The following is a 25,658-nucleotide window of genomic DNA, read 5'->3' on the forward strand; positions in this document are numbered from 1 at the left end:
TTGTGATCAGCAACCACCATTTGCAACCTATTGCCTGAGGTCTCTACAGTCCAAGGGCTAATCAAATTAGGCCTGGTCTCTGCTAGCAATGAGTTCACTCGTAAAAGTGAACTCTGGAATAATTAAATGCCTATCTCGCCCCTGTAAACCTGGTGACTGAGGGAGAGACTCCTACGGTGGTTTTCCTCTGGGACCCCCATTATGGGCCAGCAATAATGTGTGTTAGAATAACACAGGTGATATCCTGACACTAGGATTAATCACCAGGGGAATGTCACACAACTGTAGGAGCAAGGGCCTCACAGCTTGAGTAACCTCCAACCTCTCATGGTTTTCTCTGGTGGGCTCTTTGGACTTACTTTGCAGTAACGCACATTCCCTTTGAACTCTTTGCTTCACTGGAGGAGAACCCTCCCATTGGAAGCAGGCCTTTCTCCATGGGCCTAACCATGATGGTTTTCTTTTCTGTTGGCCCATACTTATCTCTCTTCTGGGACTCTCCTCTACCTGTATACTAGGCAGCTGAGGATGCCCATAGGATTCAAAGTTTTCTCGGGGCCCTTCTTCCAAACTAGGAATAGGGACTCTTCCAGCTATGTCAACAAGTTGTAGGTAAGGCAGGGTGGATGTTCTCCTTCCCTCTACCTGTTTCCGACTCCTCTGGCCATGAGTTTCCCCTTAGGCCTAGGCTTTCTCATAGGCTTGGCTAAAACAGCCTGATTCTGAGACCTAGTGCTTGAAGGGTCTGGTGAGTGTCTCTCGGGGACCTAAGTCTTGAAGACTAAGCTCTCCCAGCACTCTTCTAGGAACCACTCCCCTCCTATTGACAGATGCCCTGACCATTTCCCTATTCACATCTTGAATGATAGGTGCTACTAGAACATTAAGCGAGGGCCTACCAGCAAACTGAGTATACCCCAGAGGAACTCTGCCAAGAACCTGTTGGTTTACCATGAACAAATCTACATCAGTAGGACTGGGCCCAGTGTTTCTAACAGTAGAGGTTCTTGCACCTTCTACCTGAACACTATCCACAGAAGGATTATCACTATGCAACAGGACAGGGATGGGAGTCAATGCTCCAACACTACTAGTTTCCAAGCAATCTAGACTAACTTCAGACTCTTCCTCTGAGGCAGACTCTTCCTCTGAGGGGATGCAGTCTAAAGGGAAGGACACCCCTGCCATCTCTTCTTCCTCATACTGAGAGAAGGCCAGACTGGTAGAGTGGACTGCTAAGGTCTCAGATCTGCACTAGCATATGCTTCTGCCCATGCCTGGCTAGCCCACTTTGTGATTTGCACTGACCTATGTCCACGCTTAACTAGCCTACACCCCCAGCTTGTACCAGCTCACACCTATGTCATGCTCCACTAGTTAATAGTGAGGTATCTTACCTTGCCAGCTGAGAATTATGCTCCCTAATAATACCTTGATGATCCTTTTCCTGCTTATTTTATCATCAATCCACAAATTAATCCCTGCTTCAATAATGCACCATTCCAGGCACCTACCCTGTCCTCTACCCGACAGAAACATCAGACTCCGAGCTAGACTACCCTGCCTCTACGAGCCTAGGATCAGTACTAACATGAACCCCTGCCTTAGTTACAACTAAAAGGCCCCGTGCAACGAAACGACCACTAGACCTGATCCTGAGGTCTGGCCCAAAACCTTGAACCCTGCCCCCTAAATCCCCACCAAACCCACAATCGCAACTAAACGACCTAAACTCTCTCCCACTAGACCTCTGGAGCAAAAAATACATGACTATCATCTCAGGAGCATTAATCAATGCTAGATCACTTGTTGCACATGCCACGTAAATAGCAGACCTGTTATCCACAGCTAACCCTGATATCTCAGCTGTCACTGAATCATGGCTGCACGACGCAGCAGTCCCAGCCCTTACGCTAGCAATTCCTGACAATCACCAAATTCTTAGAGCAGACAGACCCAATTCCAGAGGAAGCAGCCTAGCCATCATAGCAAAGACTAACCTTGCTTTACGACTCCTGTCTCCACCTCCACTCAAATCTTGCGAAATGCTTATTGCCAAAATGCCCATCTCTAACTGCCGTACCCTCACCATCTACCTGATCTACAGACCTCCAGGGCCCATCGGCACCTTTGAAGAGGACTTATCTAGCCTTCTTGCTAACAACACAAAAGATTCCTCACAGATACTAATACTGGGTGACTTTAACCTTGGATTCAATGATGCAGAGGATAAACCTGCTTAGGCCTTAGCTACTATCCTCTCAGAACATGGACTGACCCAAAATGTCTATGCACCGACTCACTCCAAAGGCAGGACCCATGACTGGGTGGAAGACCTGAAACCTGAATTGTGAAACTACCATCACTAAAGTAACCCCGCTATTGTGGACAGACCACCACCTGATCGAATTCTCCCTAACATTAAACAAACAAATGGTGAAAGATATAGTCATGGCACCACCCCTCCCAACTAGGAGCAAAGGAAAATCACACCAGACAAGCTACTACCTTATATCCTTCCATCAATCAACTCTCTCCCTAGCGACTCCAACCCTAATCTCCAAGTTGAAGCCTACAACAATAGCGTGTCTGAAGCCTTAGACACTATTGCACCTAGGAAACTGCATAAAAGCAAGCAGCGTGCACAGTTTAACGCCTGGTTTACACCCCACCTCAAAGACCTCAAACTACAGAAAAGGAAACTAGAATCCCTATGGCGTCACACCCCATCGGATTAAAAGAAGTTACAACTGACCCACTTTGCTAATAACTACAATAAGGAAATAATTCGCACAAAAAATACCTCTACATTGAAAGAATTTCCAATGCCAGTTCCAACACCAAGGAACTCTTCTTGATCCTCCGGGAACTCGAATCACCCATTCCTCTACCAGACACTGTACCTAAGGATAAACTATGCTGTATGAGCATTCAAAATGCCCTAACTAAAAAAATAACCCTACTTAAAAATAAGATTGCTAATAAATAAGCCTCCCTGTGTCCCACTGAACTGCAACCTAGCAGCCTCATTGAATCCATTTGCCTCCTGAACCTTTCAGCTTTACCAAAGTTTCCATCCTAAATGATTATTTCCCTGAAACCGTCGAACTGCCAGGGTGACAATTGCCCCGCCCAAATAATCAAAGATGCAGCAAGAGACCTAGCGCCATTCATCTCTAAACTTATAAATGCTTCATTCATGACCAATACTGTCCACAGCAACCTAAAGAGTCCTGGGTATTACCTCTATTAAAAAAAAAAGACCCTGGACTCCTCTATACCAACAATTTCCAGGCCCATTACCGCAGTGCCTTTCCTCCTCAAAATAATCGACAGGGTTGCGTACTTGCAAATTCAGAACTATCTTGAAGCGAACCACCTTCTAGGCTCCCACCAATCCGGCTTCAGGCCACAACATGGCACGGAAACGGCATTATTTGACCTAAAAACACAAATCGTTGAGCTCAGGGACAAAGGGAAAACTGCCATGCTGCTCCTCCTTGACTTATCGGCAGCCTTCGATTTGGTGGACCACGAAGTCTTGTGCAAACACCTAGCCTCGGTGGCCCACTTCTCAAAGGACGCAATAGCTTGGGTTCAGTCCTTTTTAGACAACAGAACAATGAGTTTTCTCCCCCTCGGCATCGGAAGACCCTATCCAGACTACATGTGGCGTTCCACAAGGCTCTTGTGTATCGCTAACTATGTATAATATATTCACCAAGCCCCTATTCAATAAATTGAAAAGACTGGGTGTCACCTACACAAATTGAATAAAATATACCTCCTCATTCAGGCATGGATAGCATCCTATGGCCTCTGCCTGAATGACGATAAAACAGAAATCCTGATTCTCGGATCGGCCTCCAACCTAAAAAAAAAACTGAACTCCACTATTCCGCCTTTAACATAGATGGAAATATTATCAAGGTAGCGAACAAAGTAAACCTCTTAAGTTTCTACCTTGATTCCACTCTAAGGAAACGGGTAAATGCTATGGCGACATCCACCGCCTACACCTGTAAACTCATTAGGGCCTGCAGACATTTCTTATCAAAAGCAAGCTGCATGATTCTGGCCAACACCTTAATACTCTCAAAATTCTATTACTGTAATGCCCTATACCTTGGGGTGAACAAATACATCATAGACAAAATCCAAATCCTACAAAATAATGCCCTTAGCACCGCCCTGAACATCCTCAACAGAGAACAGGTCTCTAAATTCAGAAAGGAACATACTGGCTCAAGATCAATGACAGAATCCTACTTAAAACTATCTCATTGACATTCAAATGCCTGAATAATGCAGCACCCCCATACATTTTATAGAGAATTGTTAGAACATCTAACCGCCCCTCTAGAGTGGGCAACTCCCTCTAGAATTGCCTGAGGACACCCAGATACAAGTTAAAAAAATCTGGAGGTAACAGCTTCCTGGTGAAAGCTGCCCAAGCCTGGAACGCATTACCTCTAGCACTCTGAGTTGACCAATCCTACCTCAGCTTTAGGCGAAATACCCTGAAATGGCTGCACTCCAATGACACATAATCCACACAGTACCCAACTGAACTCTGATGTATATACCCGGCATCTATGTAACCAATTTACCTCTCTGCTGCACTTCCTTGTATATTCCCTGACAACTCCGATATATACACCTTGCATCTATGAAACCTATTGCACCTTTCTGCTACACTACTTTATTTCCTGTCACTGTACTGTAACTATATCATTGTGTAACCTAAGCTTAAAGTATTCTTGTACCTTTGTTGCGCCCAGTTACCTACGGGTTCGGTGCGCCCTACAAATCAATAAACAAACAAAACTATATCGTGACCGGGGCAACTCTGGGAAGCTGTAGCCAAACCAGTTTGGGTAGCAGTGACAGGCGATCTAGGCTAAGTTCTTCAGAGGCGGATTACACTTAGACAGGATGTATAAAAATACAGTTATTATTTATTGGCCAAAACACACTATGAAAAATGACTACTAGCGAGTAGTTATCACACAACTCTATTAAACATAGACACATATATACATTCACTTGTTATAGAGCATAATACATATTGGAAACTCCTGCAAAGGAAAGGTTAAATTAGTATTATGCACTCAAGGTCCACAGAGAATGATCCCTAACTAACATTATCCAGCCCTAAATTGTCTGGGGCCTTTTGCCCAATAGTTCAGGTTAAAGTTCCACAGAAGCTTTGATGCAGGAAGAAATGCAGATAGGGTGTCTGGGATCCAGTGAAGGGTTCTTATGATTAGGGTATGAGTTAAACTAACTACCAAAAGTAGCGCCAACTTTCAGAGGTCTTGCGCAAGCAAGTAATGGCGAAGCAAACATTGTTAGAATAAAGGTGTATTATAAGCCCATTGACTTATAATGGGCGTAAAGGGGTAGATAAGAAGCTCTGTAACTTACCCCATATTCTCATTCTTCCCCAGACTTGGCAGGACAAAGTGAGGGGGTTTGAGGTTGCTTTTACTGCCGAGAGTCACAGTCCTCGATTCAAAGGGGTTGCAGGACCTAGCCGCTCTTTGGTTGGTGTCTTTCACTGTTGCAAGGACTCATGATTGAAGATTGCAGCAAAACTGGATGCAGGACCCCTCTCAGGAATGGACTCGGGTCAGGTAAGTGATGTCGTAAGGTGGTCACTGCAGGACGACGACGCAAAGGGACTCCGCAGTCGCAGTTGGACTTTCCCTCCTATCTCGGGTCCCCTAGATGCGAGGATGCTGAAATTCCATAGAGGTCAGTCTCGTAGGGCCAGCTGAGGATCCCCCAAGTTCCAGGTCGAAACTCAGAACGGTAGCCCAGAACCTAAGCTGGTCAGCCACAGGACAGTTCTGGGGCACTAACGACTGCTTTCTTTTGCAGGGCACTGAGCAGACATCTGGAATGGCTGGTTCCTCCACTCAAAGGGTCGCAGCGCCTTCACAGGACTGCTTAAGATCACGAGCAAGGCGGGGCTCATCCAGGACAGCAGCAGAAGTTGGTCGCCTGGCCTCCTTCAGTAAGGTGTCGAGTTTCTTCACGGGTCTCACAGCTGGATAGGATTCTTGGCTCATTCAAGTTTCTCCAGGATCTCTGAAGAATAGGTGCAGGGGTCCTCTTCTTATTCTAAAAGCCAGGCAAGAGCCGAAACTCCCACTAGCCGGACTAGCCCACACACACACCCCAGCAGTGGTCCAATCAGGACCACTTGCGGGAACACTCATGAATACCATTCAGACACACAAACTAGTTTGTGGATTGGGATTCCAGCCCACATCCTGCCAGAAAACACACACTGCCCTTCAGTAGTCCGCCAAAAGTTTTTGCTTTCCCGGGCGCAGGAAGTTCTTATGAGGATTTTCCTTACCTCTATGCCAGGAAGTCGGCTAAAGAACAAGATGGCAAAAGGGGAAGCGAACAATCTCGTGGCACAGGCATGCTTGACCAGTCGTCACAGTTAGTAGCCAAACGCGGTGAGAATAACATGAAAAATCCCCAAAAGTGGGAAAAAGTCACTGCTGCCACCAGCTTAACCTTTTAGCAAACCTAGAGTAACCAAACATCAATTGAGTGTTAGTCTAGGGGAAAATAAAATGTGTACCCCATTGTACTGCAGTATAAGCTGCTTTGCACAATTATATGTTACCACAAGTGATATAAAGTAACCAAAAATAGTAACACAGTAACACGACTAAGGGAAACAAGGTCTCCCAGTAATGACAGCCTAAAGGACTTGTCAGTTTCTCCATGACATATGAGCAAAAGCCAGTGCAATGAAGCTTAAGGCTTCACTGCACTGTAAAAAGTACAGGTCAGAATCAAAAATAAAAGCAAAATGTTTGGGGGTTCCATAAAGATGGAAGGAAAGGTGCAGTAAAGAGAAATCTTTCCTAACATTTGTTATTCCTTGCAAAGTCTTCAGATCTGCCCAATAAAGGATTTGACCCTCTTTTGAATCCAAATGGAGCACAGTGATTGGTGTAGGCAAAGCCTGCCTTATTGAACCAATCCTGGGTCCACACCAAAAATCTCCTGTATGCATGAGGTCATAACCAGAGTGCTTTGCAACAGAAAAGGTAAATGGGGTGAAAACATATAATATCAAGTCTCACCCATCTTCCTGTCTGTTGTGGATGAAAAGGTCTCTGGTTAATGGAGCTCTGTGGTTCTTGATTAAATCAGCAGATCCCCCTTGAAGTTGCAGCGAGACAGACTTTCGGTCGCCACCAAACCACACACTCGTACCTTGTGAATGGGGTCCCCCCTTGCGGGGATGATTACTGTAAACAGCTGTCCCAGACATGAGTCAGTCACTGACCTTGTTACAGAGAGGCAGGAGCTGGCTTCAGGTTGACACAGTGCATATCAAAAGGTCATTGTTTTTTTTTGTCTCCTTTGTTTAGCCTCTGCTGGCAGGCCCCATGTGGGCCTGTTTGAATTAAACTTTGATTAGTATGCTAGGCTGCCACCAGCAGCAGAGCGCTTTGACAAAGGGAAAGGACGGCTTCATGTAGCCTTTGTTGGTTAATTATCAAAAAATAGTCCATAGGCGCCCCTCTGCAAGAACGAACATGGCCCATTGACCTGTTCTTTGGGAAGGTACCTACTCAAGAGTCTGCAGCCACACATTGGCTCACTGCACCTTTCACAGATGGGAAATATCCATTTGCATATCAGTCTTTGTCCCACCCAAATGGGCAATCCAGCACCAAAATGCTATGGCAATTCCCTTCTGAACAAGAGTACCAACAGCAACCCCATACACGTACTGACAGGTGTATGACGTGGTGCATGTGGTGCTTGATTTACATACAGTTAGTTGAGCAGGGATTCTAGCCCTTAAAAACCTTAACACTACCACATATGAGTAGACTGTCCATCCTCTACAATGGTTTCTCGGGCAAGGATGCGCTGGATGGAAATACTAACTTAAGGCAACAAGGCATGTGACCTGCATTATACATGTGGTATTGCGATTTATGATGTTAGCCTGTTGTAATAGCGGCTTGCGATGTGAGGGCTCATCTAAGAGTCATGGTGCCAAATGTCTGCAGGGTCATGTGATCTCAGTCTTTGTTCCTATGAGTGAAGCACTTGGAGATTCCAGCAGGGCTCCCATTAGGTACTCAAAAGCAGAATATGGACCGATGGGAAAGATGACGTGATTCTGCTGTAGTTTAACAAAATATTAATAAGATATCGGGGGGGTCCTTCTGAGGTTGGAGGTAGCCATGGTGCTATTAGCACCATGACTACCCCCATACTGCATACCGGGTCCGGGTTCCCTGAATGGGGAAATACTGGGCCATTCCAACCATAGGGCTCAATGGGAATGGGGAGGGAGCTAACATCGGGCCCATTATTAACGGGCCCGTTGTTAGCTCCCTGGTCTGCTAGCGGGACCCGCTAAGGGCACCTGGTTTTACCAGGCACCCTTTGCGGGGCCCGCGAGCGGTCTCGGAATAGGGTAGTAAGGGGTTAACGGCGCCGGCACCATTACCGGCGCCGTTAACCCCTTACTGCCCAGCTCGGAATGAGGCCCATGGTGTTTAATTCACATAACCTAAACAATGAATATTTATTTGTAAATCCTAAACATATTAAAAATAGGCTCAACCTTTGCATAATTTCTCCCATCATTCATCATTCATTCCTAACTCATACTTCCCATCTTCATACTAACACATATTTCAAAAATGGGTAATAGTTGTCCCCACACATACAATAGTTTGAAATTTCAAGTCCAACACTCTCGTGTCTTTTAGATGTGGTCCTCTGTGTTATTACAGGTTTTTGTTTGCTGTCTACACGTGTTTTGGTTGTAGTTCACCGTGGGCGGATACTTCTTTGCCCCAATATTCTAGTCAACCTTCATCAGGACAGAGTGCAACTGTCCAATGTATGTTGCCTCTTGATAGGATGGGTGAGCCTTTCAATCTAAAAAGTAATAATGTAAATACACTGCACATCTCTCTTTCCAATCTGGTCATCTTAATTTATTTAAAGAAAACAGTTAATGTGTGTAACTAACAACATTATCTTTTGTTTTTCTCAAGATTCACCTCCACTGTATGTTCAGCAGGTGGTGACTTGATGATGGGATGAATCCCTGTTGTCAGTTCAATCTTTATAGAGTATATACCCGGTAAATGTGTGTATACACTTACAAAATGACAGAATCACAATGCACATACAATCGCAGAGTATAGTCGTTTTTTTCTGAAATTCTACTCTTCTAGTATAATTTGTTAGCATCTATGTAAATAGGCAGAATGACTAACTAGTAATATTCCTTGCAACAGTCAATCTGGCATCGTCTGCAAGGTGCGAAGTCGTGCCAGACGATGTGCATCTGTTATTTTAACACTGTTATCACTGGTGGCATATAGTATATATATCGCCCTGCAAAGGAAGAGACAAAGACACAGATGACTTTGTAAGTGACTCTCTTAAACTTACTCAATGCTGTGTGAACCAATTTGTGGCCGTAATACTCACAAACACAATTCTCTCGTGGGCGTCGTGGCACGATGTGTCCCAATCACTACAGGTATGGTAGTCAGTGTCCCGGTCTGAAAAGGCACAAGGGGACAGAGACCGCTCATAAGTAAAAGCGTTCCCTGTAGTTGTATGTCCTAGAAAACGTGCGGACTATAGCAACATGTCAAATAGCTGTGCCGCCTCGTTTATTACAAAACTTACCTCTACTACCGGGTGGGTACAGCATATGTCTTCCCTCTGGTGTTCAGCGGTGGCTGTCCATTTATTTACAGCGCCATTATCATGATGGATTTAATAAAGGTAAAGAAAGGACTCGTTCGCGCGGTGTACGACTTAATAATAGCGGCCGAGATGGCTTAAGAGGTATAGCACACAATACATCGATTTTAGTGCAAGGTATGACCATGACCGCTCAAGGAGGGCAAATAATGTGGGTCAGACCCTTAGTCTCAATTGCAACGTGTACTGATGGATTGTGGGACACTTAGTCTCTTGCCACTCACACTTGCGTAGTGTGTAACGGCTACAACGGTACAGGCAGATAATAAATCAATTGGATGCAAGGTGTAACCGTGGACGCTTGGGGCGGGTTCGGCGTATCCCAATGGATTATGGGGCGCATAGTCTCTAGAGTTGGATAAGGGTGATTTTAGATACACTGGGCTTTAGACAATTAACCTGAGTGGTATGTATCTATGATGGATTCAGGCAAATAAGGATGCAGCCCTGTACTTTACTTACCTTTATGTCCATCCCAATGCCTTCTGGGATGCATAGTCTTCCCAGACCGCTGTGAAGTGCAGTGCAGAGCTGACCCAGAGAGCTGTGACTTCAGAACCACCCGCCAGGAGTCCAGTCCAAACCTGATCAGACCTTGACGGCCTATTTCAAATTTATAGTGCGAGTACACAGCTAGAACCAATCTCTTAGTCTAAAATAATCTGATTCAAACCGTTTTAACCTGTCCAAAACTGCATCATAGAATCGTGTGGCCCTTCTCCAATTTTAAACCTGCAAAACGGTCATCTGTCATTCTGAAACTGTAATTTCATTTCTGAAAATCTACCTTCACAAAAGCGTCCGTATCTCCTGAACCGTTTGTGCTAGGAGCTAGCTTTCATTTTAAGGCTAAGATTCTAGGCTTTCCAACGAACCCAGAACCAACTTTCTATTCATTATACTGTTTCAGTAATCGCGCTCGACGCATTCGGAAAAATTGCCGCGAATTGAAAAATTAGCTCCTGTCAAAGATAGCCATCTTTTGCTTGAACTGCTAAAATTCGTTTTCAACCTGCTAATCCCTAATTGAGCATTGCCAGTGTGACTTGAACTAATCTTAAATATCTATCACCTACCCTGAATCTCCTATAGGGAATTAAAAATCATTTTTAGCATATTTTACTTCATTGCCACCACATTTAAAAGGATTTGCCTGCTTTAAAATCATACCTGTTTTCTTCTAAGCTCGCTGGGGGGAACTGGAACTTTGAACTACATTTGATTGTATTCCTGAGAACTGTGTGCTCTCCTTTCCATCTTTTTATATTGCTTAAGGGGGGGAGGGGTGAATTGCCAAAAGGGGAAAAGTGATTACATTGTCTTTTGCTGAAATCAAATCAAGGTTATTCCTGTGTTGCATTCTTTTCCATCATTGTTTTTCCTTGAAACCATAAAGGTATTCTCTGCTACTTTACCCTTTCTATGCCAATTCCTAAGTGATTTAGTAAGCATACAATTGTCATATTATCCATTGTTGATCACGGTAATATTCATAAGTGTGCGATCAAATATTAATTTATTTATAAAAGTGTAATATATATATATATATATTGTTTAATTTTTCCAATAAATCTTTTAAATTGCAAAACAAACCTATTTCTTGGCTCAGTGAGGTCAGGGGGATTCCAAGAGAGGGGCGTTATATAAGGGTTTATCATCCATAGTATAACTTGTCATAAAAACATATAAATAAGGGCTTCCCTTGGGCGTCCCAGACAAGGCACTGACTTAGTGGGATTGCTGACATGAAGTCACTTGACAAGATGGTATGTATGAGTTAGGAATGAATGATGGGAGAAGTTGTGTAAAGGTTGAGCCTATTTTTAGCATATTTAGGTTTTACAAATAAATTGTTTCTTATATTTTGTTAAACTACAGCAGAATCCGGTCAGCTTTCCTATCGGTCCATATTTTGCTTTTGTTTATGTATACTCACCTGGAGGACCATAGATAGTGACCAGGTACCCTTATATTTATAGGATTGGGCTCCCATTAGGTGCCAGTGCTCAAATCCTATTTAGCATGCGTGCCTGTGCCACATTGGGGCCACAACTCACCACCACCCACTGTTGCTCCCAAAATTCTCCAGATAGTTGAGGTTGCTGCTGCAACTCCCACTGTTTTAATTGGACGTGGTGGGTGAACTACCCATCACATATGTGCGATTTGCAGATACAGATCTGCATAAACCAAGAGAACATAAGATTCTAGTTGTGCCTTGAAATGAGACACCAATTGTTTAACTGTTTCTTTAAACACATCCTCTCATTTGCGTCTGATTTTTTAGATGGCAAATAGAACATTTTGACTGCCTTGCTACGGAAAATAGAGCAAAAGTGCTTTCTTTACTATTGGAAGTGGGGCAACTGGTGATGTAAATCACTGAACTCATGAACTTGCCTGTCAAACACCACTGGAAGATCTTCTAAAGTGTTGCAATCCACAGAGGCACTCCTGCTCAGTGATGATCTTTTCTCTCTGGTGGAGCCTATAGCTATTGACTGCTGTTTACTTATTTGATTTATTTAGAAATGTGTCCTGCTCTAATCCCAAGTGACAGTACGGAAGACGCTGTATCTGGCCGCAGATGTAAAAAACTGAAAGTTAAAGGGAAGGGCCCAGTCAGTCAGCAGAACAGAAAAGTTGTGAGTTTTTCCAAAAATTAGATGGGTTATCGGCCATGCTTCGCAGCACTGGGAGCTTGTTCTATAGCACGGGGACCAACTACTGCAAAGCGCCTATCGCCTCTCGAACGACAGCATGTACGAGGGATTACCAGAAGATTGCTGTGCATTGATCTTCGATACTTTACTGGTTGATACCTATTCAGCAACGTCCTGAGATAAGGTGGGGCCTGATCAAACTGTATCCTCTGGAGGACCTGAAGCCAATTAAGTTGTTGCTGAAAAGATGTCATGGGCATAGCTTTGGGAAGTTGAAAAATGAGGCGTACTGTTGCATTTTGAATCTTTTGAAGCCTAGAAAATTGATTGTTTGGAGTCCAACATATAAAGCGTTACCGTAATCAATTTGCACGTTTATTAAAGTACTGATAACCTTTTGACCGTTTTCTTTGGAGATAAAGGGCAAGGTTCTTTTCAAAAGCCGAAGGCTGCTCTGGAGACTTCATTACTCTGTCTTGAAAAGGATAGGTCCCAGTCCTATATGATGCCCAAGTTTGTCACTTTTGATGCATATGGAATCAGCAACCCAAAGAGAAGAGGAAGATTAGGAATACAATGAGGATTGATTTAACAGCAATCTCTGACCCTGCAATAACACCTCTGTTTTACTGGGATTAAGCTGTAAAATATTGTTGGTTATCAACTCATGAACCTTGACTAATCCTTCTACCAAGAGCGGAATTGTGGCAGAGCGGTTGGAAATGTTAAGAAAGATGGGTGTATCGTCTGCATAAGAGTGTTATTTTAACAAAGCTTTTCAGAATCATCATCAAAGGTTGCAGATAAGATTGAACAATATAGGTGATGATGGTGAACCCTGGGAACATCACAGCCTAGATTGATCGGTTCCGACGCATACAAATTAATGTTGACCATTTGCTCTCGGTCCGAGAGAAAACTCTTGAACTAATTGATGGCCAAATCTGTCATCTATGTTAAACTATGAAGCCGAGACAGAAGAATACCATGATTCCGTGTCAAAGGCTGCCCAGAGGTCTAATATGATTAATAGTGACATCTGACCCATGTCAGCCTTCGCTCAGATTTCGTCCCAGACAGCTAAGAGGGCAGGCTCTGTACCATGCTTGGGTCCAAAGCATGATTGAAAAAGGTTGAGGATACCATTTGTTTCTGTGTAATTGGACAGCAAAGGTTTTCTCCAGGACCTTAGCCATCCTAGATGATTAGCCAATGGGCCTGAAGTTGTTACTATTAAATGGGTCAACTGAGTTTTTTTTTCCCTTATATAATGATGAGATTAAAACCTTTTTGTTGTCCACTCTATTCTGGGTGGCCCTCTGCCCACCTAAATAGCACTGGGGATTGCAGCCATGTTCATGCCCGTGTTTACCTCTCAGTGAATTGGCAGCTTGGTTTGTGAATGCATATCAATGCCCCCTTTGCAAGCTGTGTATCAGAAGAGAAAGAGAAAGGGACAGTGCCCTGCTTAACAAGGTCCTGCATGTGCTTGCTGAATGCACCTCCATGTAGAGGCGCAGCAGTGTATAAGCCAGGAATGCCATGCGCCAGTCATACCACTGATGCTGTCAAATATGTATCTGCGTGCCTGACTGCCCACTGAACTAATTAACCACTTCAACAACGCGGCTGTCTGCTGCCCACACCCTCAAACCCGAACAATCGAACCTACTGTGGCAATGCTGCCAGTAATTAATGGGTTTCCTGTTTGGGAGAGACTCCTTTGCCAATTCATACCCTCTCTGTAGAAAACGATCTGTGATCTTTTTTCGAGTAGTCCTATGACTGCATTGATTGGCTACTGCTTCCAATCTTCTACTCTCACCAACTAATCACTGGAGGACTGTAAAATGGGATTGGTAATTTTGGTAACTAGGTGTTGCCTGCATCTTTACCTTCTGCATTTCAGAGTGTGGTAACATTTTTACATTGTTAATCATTCTTGCTGTGTGTATATATCTTCCTTTGAAGCACTAACTCTACTTGTCACTAACCTTTAATTTACAGCTAGTAAGAACTAGAGTATTTTTTGCAGATGTGGGATAGAGTATGAGTGCTATGTTAAAAGTTTCTAAAATAAAAACGGAAAGGCTCTGAATGCTTAATTAACTGTGTCTTATTATTGTGGTTTGATGATTTTCAAATGACTTTTTAATACCATTTTATTTACAGTCGCACGTGTGCATGTCAAGGCATCGACCCAAATACTTGTGGTGCTTCCTTCTCATTTGGGTGCTCCTGGAGCATGTATTTCAATGGCTGCAAATACGCTCGAAGCAAAGCTCCCAGGAAATTCAGACTTGGCGGTGAAAATCATAAAGAGGTCAGTGGTGTATTTGATTTAAATATGATTTGCGTTTATTTTTTGTGTGTTTCTTTAACTAAAAAGCACACTTCCTTTTCTCAACAGGAAGAAGGTCTTAGAGACAGTTTCCAGGACTTGGCCACAAAGGTTGCTCCCGTTTACAAAATGTTGGCACCACAAGCTTATCAAAATCAGGTTATTTTTTTTTTTATTTCCTTCAATCAATTAAAACATTTTGACATTAATGATTCCAACATGTTAAGGCCGAGATTATTCTAAAACATCAATACCTAATGAAGAACTTAGTTTAAATGAGCCACCACGTTTCTGAAATGGTTTGCAATCACATGCAGTGTTGTTAGTTTGTTCTTTCTTGGTTTTTCTTTTTTGAATTGCATGAAATACATAACCAGCATTGTCAAAGCACACAGTTTGGGCTTTTGTTTCAGCATGTGGAAGGCACTGATGTAAAGGTACTACCTGGCCTTAAAATGGCAACTGCTGGAAAAAGGATTGATTACCTGGGCATATGATGTCAGTAACTGGCAAATGCCTGTCTAATTCCTCAAGCCATAACCGTTTGCTTTATTGTTGCTTGTTTTTAACAGTACTTCAGTGCATGGAAGAGATGAATCAACTGGCTGAAGGCACACTTGGTTAAGACATTTTGATTACACCAGTAGCAATTAAGCAGCCATTAACTCGGAGCAGACTGCTTATGAAAAAAAGTGTTGGGCCAAGGTGTGATCTTACTGCTTAATAGAGCAAGCTCAAAGACATACCAGGAGGATGTGTTTTGGAAGCGGCAGGCAGTGGGTTAATGGTCATAGGGATTAGCATGACCATGGCCTGTCGATGGGTGGGTTAATAACCAAACGTTGGCAAGCGGTTTCCCGCCTCACATATCTTCCTCGTACCTCAATACAATAGTTTTGGCTTATAGATGTAGCTTAAGCGCTACCTAATAGCTCAAACTAAAAAGTGAGCAAGCGGAGAGCAAGCCACACAGTATTATTGTAGAGTCAAATATAATCTTAAAGAAATTAAGGGATGGCTGTTTGTTTAAGACTATAGATGCAGATTCTGAAATAATCAGAGTAACCACTGTGGTGCGCCAGAAGTAGGAGTCTGGCCACTGGACATTATGGGGAGTCGGGCATGGGTGACGGATACATAGTGAGTTTTCTCAGAAGTCAGCATTTATTAAAAAATAGAGGGCGAGACAAACACCTATCTTTCCCTAACCTAACAAAGATTTCCCTACCTAACAAACTAAGGTTAAAGGAAAATGACCTAATGTCCAAAAGTGTCTGTCCCTTACACTAGTACATAGAACTGAGTATATGGCTCTTTGGGTAATCCTGCATGCAATGGATGGGGATGTAGAATAACTGACACCAAATAATCGAACCAACTCAGGAAGATGGCAAAGGTGCTGTTTTATTAACACTGATCTAAAACAGGGATATACAACGGGACATCAACGGATGTTTGCTCAAGCTCACTGATTTTCTCATAAAAACATCCTTTTATACCGATAAATACGTCAGACGTGGCGACATACGTGGCAAATAAGAAAAACCTACTAGGGATTGTGATATGTTCAAGGGGAACATCAATGTATATGTGCTATAAGGGGTGGGATTGTGATTGGCTGTCTACTGTCAGGTGGACAATTTATGCCTACCTCTAAAACATGTAATCTTTAACACTATTAAGTACACAGTCTATCATTGGTCTTCAAACTATAAGGCCCTTCCTTATACGGCCCTCTATAATTGTTTGGCACGCTTGTGCCATGTCTGGGACATTAGGTTCATTTAGCAGCATGTAAGCTCAGACCCAGTTGCAAGGAGGTGGACTTGACTTTACCTCCCACCCAATTAGCCCAACATCTCATTACCCATGCCTTCTGCCATGAAGATTGTCTTTGAACTTGGCCTTGCAAAGTATTCTTGTCTCTGGGAATATATGGGAGTGCGAGCACTCACTATCGTTGTTCTAGGGACTCCAAGCTCAACTCTAATTCCAACCTTGGCTCATGTGACTGGAGACCACGATTTGGTCCAATTTGCAGCATTTAAATGTCTTAAATGAATAAAACTTGGCATGCTTGGTGTTCTTTCTTCGCACTTTAACAAGGGATGATTCAGCTTCTCACGTTCGCTGCCTTTGAGAAAAGATAACCGCTCTTTTCCTGTTTCTGCTTTGATACCAGGCCAGACAGCCTTGCCATGCTCTTCTACGATCTCAGCTATTCTTGCTGCGACACAGCTCTCGGCCTTTCTCTCCATGGGTCCGGGTTTGCTAAAATTCATGACACCAATGTCTAGCTTCTACACAATGGCGGCTTTGCCCATAGTCTATTCATTACATATAGCCAACTTCTACATCACTTAGTCTCCTCGTGTTACAACATCTGTACAATTATTGAACGGCTTGCATTTTCTGCAGTGCTTTGCACACATGCAATCTTCTTTTTACATATGAAAGTTTACTTGATTCTTAAAGTTTACTTCGTCATCAGTTTCTGTAAGAAGCATACATTTTCTTCAGCCAGTATTCTCAGGGCGTTACGCTAGTCTTTTGTGACGTCACCAGCTACTCTTTTTGCTCCTTTCATATTCCTTCAGGAAGTTCCTCCCTCAGATTGTCGTCTCTTCGTAGGATACATTTGATAGGACTTTCTCAGTGGGTACCTTCTTTCGAATACTCGTGGTGGTACGGTTACAACAGCTGGTGTTAAGCATGGCACACTCTTTGGCTTCCAACATATAGGAGGTAGAGGGGAAGGATTTCCTGCAGAGGCATGTAAGTGCTCCTCTACACCCTCCCCCCAGAGTTCTCAACCACCTCCTCAATTGTTTTCACATCTTGATATTTTCTCTTGAAGAAGTGCTTCTTTAGAGTCCAGCTCTTCATCACCCCCCTCAGGTTGCCGGCTGATTTGACATGTTCATCTACACTCCAGGTCATGTAGTTGCACTGTCCATTCAGATTACAATATCACCATCGTCCCACGTACTTCTTGTGATTCTTTGGATATAGGAACTTTGTTCCTTCAGGTGCTACAATGCTGGCCTCTATATATTTTCGGGCACCTTCATCTGTCAATTCCTTGGGTCCAAACCCAGATTCGACATTGATCATGATCTTCATTCCTACTGCTTTCTTTGCTGTCTTCTTACACTGTGCAATCATTATCCTGATCACACAGAATCCAAACATTTTGCTCCAAGAAACTTTATGATGTTTGCCATCCACTTCGGAATCCATGAGAATATGGAAGCAAATCAACGGTCACCTATAATGTCCTCTGTCTCGTCTTCCATCTTGTTATGCAGGTGTGTTAGCAATGTTACGGCCTCTGTCAAGGTCCCATTCTCGTCATCGTGAGAAGGTGTGAATGTGCAACATAATGGCCTGATTTTGGCGCAAACTCCTCCTTCCACCGCTCTGATCGTGTCAAGGACATATCTGTTCTGCAGGGTCATTAGTCGTATGGTCCTCAGCTCTTCTTTGATAGTATTGAATCCCTTTATGGTGGTGTTCATTGTCTGCAGAAGCTCCTATCTCGTAATCTGCAATCACTTGGCGTTGGCCATTGTCTGAATCCCAGGCCTGAATAGAGCTGTGAAGATTGAAGCAGTCTTGCTGAGCAACCTGTGTTCATAAGGAACGTAATCATTTGCTTCTATTGACTGGGCTGAAAAGTAAAACCCTCTTCTAGTTCAATTGAGAAATGTAGGCAATCTTCCTTTTCTCAAATGGGCATCTACTTTTGGAAATTCTCCAATGTTCAGGTCACTCTGAGGAATCACTAATGCTGGAACATGGATAAGCACCAAGGAGTACGTTCCTCCTCAATCCTTGGGGAAACTTCATGTAGGCCCTAGGCCAACATGCCGAATATTTATCCATCAGAACGGTTGTCCCTGCTCCCATCGTGGATACGTCAATTGTAATTTTGCAGCCTTTGTTATCTCCCACATGCTTCTTTACCTCTTTTCGGAAGCACAATGTCTCATTCGCCAATGGAATCCCAAGCATTGGACCTGATTCGTCTTCTACCCATGTCAGTAGTTTGGCATGTTTGGCCCATGACTTCAAACATCCATCCTTCACTCTCTGCACCTCTTGTACATATTCTGGCTTCAATAGAAGAGCTGTACAGGAAATCAGTCCTTCTTCCCATCCTTTCTTGGTCTTCACTCGTCCATAGAATAGGACTTGAGTTTTTTCCCCAACATCCAGGCGATCCAGCTATTTCTATCACATCAGGGCAGTTCATTTTCTTAATCTCTTCAATGACCACCTCATCCTTTCCTGCTGCGGGATACACAAGCATCTTGTTCTTCCATCCAGGTTCCTTTTCCATCTGTTTGGTCTTGATATAATCATCCTGGAATGGAAACAACCATTCCTATCCATCTTAAAGTGGTCCAACTTCCCTGAAATTGTGCTCTTGTCCTATATGCTGCAAGATGAATGAGGCACCTGGCATTGTGTTCTGGGATTTCTCTGGAGATGAAAGTTTGCACTGTATTCATGGCACAGGTTATGGGAGCGCAGACATGGCAACTCTCCTTAGATGTTCTCTCTCCCACCTTTTTTGTGTGCTGATACATGTTATTATCCATTGCCTAGATAGGTATTTATCACCTCATTATCTTCCTCTGCATTTCTCTTATGTCTCCCACATGCAAAGGCTGTGTAATAATCATGAAGCAAGGCAAAAGCAGTTCTCACAGTGGGGAGAACCCTAGGGGCCTCTGCCTCAGCGGGAGTACTAACATGATAGAGACTGTGAAAAATGAGGAACAGAAAGACAGAGTGTAATCGTGAAGGCATAAGTTATGTACAAAAACATTGGCGTCCATTTTTTGCGCCATACAGGTACTTGAACTTGTTCATTCTCTTGAACCATGCCAGCTTCCACATTTCTCATCTTTAATACAATCATCACATTTCTTTACACTTGCAACTGTAAAATGTGTTTGATTATCGCAATGAGCAGCCTTCTTATCACTGGGCCAATTTTAGGATCATGTAAAAAAGAGCGAATATCAACGTCTCTTCTAACAAGAGCAGGATAAGCTTGAAGTATAAACACAAAAACAGCAAGCACAAACCGATGGACATCACTGTCAGTAAGTACCATATGGTTAACTTCTTAGAACAGGTATTCACCACGAAATGAATTTGGATACTGATCTAGTTTCCAATTTCTGATCAAGAATTGACGTTTAGGCATCATTTTGATACTTCAATGTGTTTTCTAAAGTTCATTTTGGGCCTGCTGAAATTCGCTACAAATCTTTGCACTCCTAACAAAATATTTAGGAGTATCCTTTTAAATTTCAGTCCAAGATAAATCTGTATCATCCAATGGTAGTTGCTTTATTGTCATCCTTCGTCCTCGATTGAGTCTGCACATGCTGAAATTCTTCTTGTCTTGCTTCTAGATCCGCAACAGTGGGAGGGCGGGTCTCACCTTCATAGGCTTTTATGTCCGCCAGGTGAAGCCAAGCTCATGTTCCTTGGACCTTTACAGCTGAAGGGGATATATTCTGCTACCGGCTTTCAGTGTCCTTCAGCTTTTCTTCCTGGTGCATAAACTCTGCATCCTTTAATGGGTTTCGAGTACGCTGCTTGCCCCACCGCCCATTCAGAGAGGTCTGCCTGCACCCAGTAGTCTGCCCTGCTTCCTGCTTCCATAGCTTCCATTTCTACCCAATATAATGGCTGTTGGTAATGTGATTTACAACTTCTGTGACTGTTGAATTCAAATTGCCTTGATGTTTCTTGGCTATGGCAATGAATCTAATCATTTCCCTTTTTTGAATATCCTTCTTTGGGAAAATGATATCCCATTTTTTTTTATATCTGTCCCTCTTTGGCTTTGGCAATGCTGGTTTCAATGTTTTCTTATTTGGTGTCTCCTTTCATGTAAATCATAGTTTTACTTGGTTTGGTTACTGCCCGCTTTTGGCTTGGGCAATGCGTGTTACAATATTCTTCTGTTCGATCTCTCCCTTCATTGAAATTGCCTTCACTGGGCGTTAATTTAAAGGTTTGGTATTCAAAAAGTGAATTTCTGCCCAGCGGTCTACTTCAGAGTGCCCAGGGATTACCTCTATCAGGCCAATTTACCATTATTTCCTGGCGTCTCCTCTGGACCTGCTGCTTATGTTTCTTTGCTAGCTGGGTCTTCCCTCATGTGCGACAGCTCCAGTCAGCTTCCTGCTGCTCGAGCTGTCTAGCAATGGAGCTCCCACTGCTCGACAAACGCTCCAGTGTAATCTTCACACCGGAGCATTCTGCAGGACACGGGGAGAGTTTCTCTTATTCAGGACAGCTGGCATCAACACCGCCTCATGCTCTGCGTCCTCTGCATCTCCTGTGCACCACGACCTCTGTCACGTTCTCTGCACAGCGTCCCGCTATTGACAAAGCAGCGCCAACCTCTGCTTTTTCTCGTCCATGGATCACACCTGAAGGGCCTTTATATGTTTAAAAGTCCCGCTCAGGTGTGGGGCCATTAGAACGTTATACACGCATTTCACCGTGGTATTTTTCATCGCGTGTTTTTTCATCGGCGTTTTTATTTCGAAAAAAACTCATCTTTTTTTTTTTGGGGGGGTTAAAAAATTAAATATATGGTTGTGGGTGTAAGGAAAAAAAGGGGGGGCTTGGGCGGGTAACCTCCCCCCCCAAAAAAAACGAGTTTTTCGGAAAAAAAACAGCGATGAAAAAACCTGCGATGAAAAATACTGCGGCGAAATAACGTAGAGCCATTAGAACCACTAGACTGCACACTACAATTTGGCAACTCTGGACCACTTTCTTGTCTCAGTACTAAGCAAATTATTGGACTTGAAGTCCATCATTTTCTTAGTTTCAATATCTTTTATTCCACTTTGTTTAGGGGATTTATGGGATGCATATTTAGGAAATCATGGATTTATAACCTGAACATCTTGGAGAATCATTACTGAAAGTAGTAGCGCTAACTCCCTGACTCGTATAGACATAATTTCCCTGTTCACAAAGAAGGTTCTTATACTTGGCATCTTGGGAAAGTCTGGGAGGGGAGGCCCTACAGTGACAACTTGCCATTAAATATTCAGGCATTAGCAAAACCTCATCCCTCGAAGATGACGAAAACTGCGTCCCTCCTGACGGAGTCACCATATTCCCTTTATTGGATATTTGTAAGGCGCCTATACAACAAAGCGTGTTTCAAGGTGCCACAAGACAAAAAAGGGGCATGGGTGGGGGGGGGGGAGAAAGATAAAGTAACGGTCCTACTAGGCCTTGTGACATTTAGGTTGTGCAAGTTGTAAGAAACATGAAGGTGTCTCACCCGCTAGTCCCTGGGGATATGTCATCCAGGTAGCCAGGACATGGCCATAGCTATTGGATCCAGTTCCTGCCGTGGACCACTGCGGGAGGATCTCCTGGAGGAGCAGTCTTCGAGGAGTGGAAGTGGGACACCCAAGGTTGAGACACAGTATCCCCTTTCCTGCAACACCTTTTCCCCTTCTTAACCAGTAGGATACCTGGAAGCTCAACCTCCCCTCGCCCCCCCCCCACCGCTTTACTGACACACTTTCTCACAGACAGTTCATTGTGAGCGGCAACAGACCAACACCAGAGCTGTATACCTGACATGTCCCAACACCCTGGTCAGGCAATTATTACTAATCATTACACACACCTGACTCCCATCACACTTCCACACATTGATAAAAGGCGGAGCATGAAAGCACACTCTGAGAGAGCAAAAGCACATGAGTAAGTAGCAGTTCCGAGATGGCTATTTAAAACAAGGACAAAGGCGACAAGACCGGAGAGGGTTGGAAGGAGGGAAGTACCCTTCACCTCCAGAAACTGCTACTTTCACGAGACTTGGAATGTGAGAAGTCTAAGACCGGGAACTGAAGCTGAACAAACCTACGCTGTGCATCAGAGGTATCCAGTGCGCTCCTGTGCCGATAACCCAGGCCGAGAGGAGGGATTGGAGCCATGGTACTGTACTTGGCTCCTGCACGAAAGCTGCGCCAGTAAAAGCAGCACAGCCGGTGAGTTGGATGAACTGATACGAAATCAGCTTATGTTTGAACCAAGATTGCAAGCAGCAACATTATATGAAGAAATCCATAAAGGACAGTGTTTGAAGCGCATGTGCGCTATACAAATAATAAACTAAACTAAAATATGTGATGAGAGGCACGAACAAGTGGAAACTGAAGGAGTGAATGCACTTGGAAAAAGCCAAACTAAGGTCAAAGGTCTCTGTTAGGTATCCAACTGAATGGCACTGCATTGTAAAAAGGGAACTTTATATTGAAGTGGTCCTGCGACAGGTTAAGCTAAATCCTGTGCACATTCGAAAGTCTTTGATAAGTGTAAAGTGAACTGCAATTGGTCTAAGCCCAGCTGAGAGAGACTAATTGAATGTGAAGAAGGGATCTGAGCCCGGCTGAGGGGGATCCGGGGTAAACCGTGAGTCACCCGCGAAGGAATATTTTTTTGGAAGCTGAAAATAAAGGGATCTGAGCCGGGCTGAGGGGGATTTGACATGAGGGGGATCCAGGGAATGACAAACAAATCACTTTCTTTTGGTCACTCTCAACCTTCACCCGACCCTCTAGCGCCTTGGTTTGTACCCAGCATGGGTCTTTCCTTGCTCTGACTGTATTCTCTTGGTGTTTCTAGATATCTCTTCAGGGACTTGACGACTAGCACAGTCATAGACTTCGCCTCCCTTGGCTATCGCCTGATTTGCTTTTTCTTCAGGTTTGTTGCAGAGCTCTTGCCCAAACTGCATAACTGTTTCTCTGCAGTGTTCTCTCCAGGGACGGTCTGTGGCTCCGGTGGCGGTGAGCGCACCCGAGCCTGACTACTTTTTGGAGCTCTCCAGCAGCAAACTTCTCTGGGGCTTGCCGGTATCTTTTTCTTTGGTTTCCTCCGGCAACATCTGTCAGTGTTTTTCTCTGGCATAATCTGGCAACAACCCTCTCATAGGCTCGCCGGTTTCTTGCCTCTCTCATCAGCATGTCTCCGGACACTAGTAGAGAATTTTGTAGTCTCAACGTTCCTGGGCTCTGCGAAGTTTGAACCCTGTGATATACTCCACCCCTTTTAAGCCCTTCCCTTCTTCTTTGGGGTACTCTAGCTATCTGTGATTGACCGGAGAGAACATCAACATTGGCATGATGGGTCCCTCCCTGTGTTGCATGGTGAGTGTGTATGGCTGCAAGGCCAAGAACTAACTTAAGATTCTGGGGTTGTTGTCTTTATTGTGGGCTATCCACACCAGAGAAGCATATGTGACTAAAATGAGTTTTTTGTCCAGTTTGGTACCTCAGGTGGTGGATTGCCTATTTCACAGCCACTTTAGACGCAACTACATACATTGGATAAAGAACAACGACCGCTAATTCCATCCAACCCACCACCGCTACCCACTATGTAAATATGTATACTTGTAAATCTGCAAACCTTTGTCTGTATCGTGACTGCTGTAACCATCTATGATCCTATTGTAATTATCGTAATGCATTGTAACGTGTAACTAAGCTGTGAATATCCTTGCTGCTCCTGCACCCACATACCCTCGGGTCTGGTGCGCAATACAAATGAATAAAATAAACTAAACTATTCTGGTTCGAATGGGTTTGTTTTTTCCCTTTAGAACAATTACCTGCTGATAGGATTGGTCTTTCCTCAACATGTTTGCTTTGTGAGGGGACTACCCCTAGCCCATAAGTGAAACATCTGCTTGAAGGATACTTTCCTTTGGGAAGTCTGACATGGTGAGGACCAGACTGACAAAGCTTCACTTTAATTTGTCCTAAGGCTGCTCGCGTTTCCTCATCCCAACAGGTATAGGTGGGCTAGGCTCGGGGTTTCCCAGTTTATCGGTTAGGTTTGTGGCTAAAGAGACAAATTTGGGAATCAAGCGTCTATAGCACCCCCTTTTACGAGGATATAACAAGCTGTTTCCAACTTGGAATCCCAAGTACTTTGCATCGCTTTGGGCCAGATGACACATTGGAAATGGTGTCCCAATGTCTTGCTCTGTATGACCTATATAGAATCTGGTCTAATGGACAGATTTTAGGAGGCCACCCTACTTATACTGAACAGGGAACTCTGAGAGGTTAGCCAAAATGCAATTGAGGTAGCAATGGAGAGTAGTCCATGCTTATTCTCAAGAGAATGTAAGTGGGGTCAGGTGCCCTCAATGAGTCCAAACAGTATGGCACACAATGATTCAGTTTAGTAAGTATAAAACATACAATTATTTATTGTAGGCCTTTGGGCACACTGAAAAATGTATCTAACGGGTAGTATTATCGCACAATACTCTGATACACATGTATACATTCACTGCATTAAAAGTAACTTATTCAGCAAGCAGGTAAGTAGTTTGAATGCAGTAAATGATGGAACCAAGGCACATGGTAATTCCCTAACTTAAGCAGTCCAAACCCTAAGAAGAATGGGGCCCTGTGCCCAAAAGTCCCAGAATCCACAATGTTTCTCTCTGAAGGAGAGTCTCTACGGCAGTTCACTTATATTGGTGATAGTAAAATTGTTCAATGACTTCTTTGGACTAAGCTAAGCAAATGTGTTCTTGTAGTTCAGGTTACTTTACCCAGGTTTGAGGACCAAAAGTTTAGTGGGATGGAATGCAAGAGACTAAGGGTCTTGTTACCAATGTTATCCTATGTAGGACGAGGGGGGCAAATGCATTGGATTGACTTAACCTCTTGCCTGTGATTTTTCCAGATGTCATTTTGGGTTTTCTGGGGGTCGCTGGGTACTCCGTCTTCCGCTGTTGGTTCTGGTGAGTGATGCCCAGAAGTTGCGGGTTCGAGGATTGTTCCGGTCAGGTACAA

General features: G+C 43.8%; 1 protein-coding gene across 2 annotated transcripts in view; it reads left to right on the forward strand.

The window, feature by feature from the left end:
* Positions 1-25,658, forward strand: part of TET3 (tet methylcytosine dioxygenase 3) — a 1,124,040-nt gene that overhangs the window by 781,511 nt on the left and 316,871 nt on the right. Inside the window, exons 7-8 of one of the 2 annotated variants that reach the window (XM_069617647.1) lie at positions 14,616-14,766; positions 14,854-14,943. In XM_069617647.1, the coding sequence (XP_069473748.1) occupies positions 14,616-14,766; positions 14,854-14,943 (241 nt within the window). Of the gene's footprint in view, positions 1-14,615; positions 14,944-25,658 lie in introns of both variants that reach the window. The other variant, XM_069617646.1, reaches the window with a different exon arrangement.

This window comes from Ambystoma mexicanum, chromosome 10 (genome assembly GCF_040938575.1).
Source record: "Ambystoma mexicanum isolate Mex_15411 chromosome 10, UKY_AmexF1_1, whole genome shotgun sequence".
Classification (NCBI taxonomy): domain Eukaryota; kingdom Metazoa; phylum Chordata; class Amphibia; order Caudata; family Ambystomatidae; genus Ambystoma; species Ambystoma mexicanum.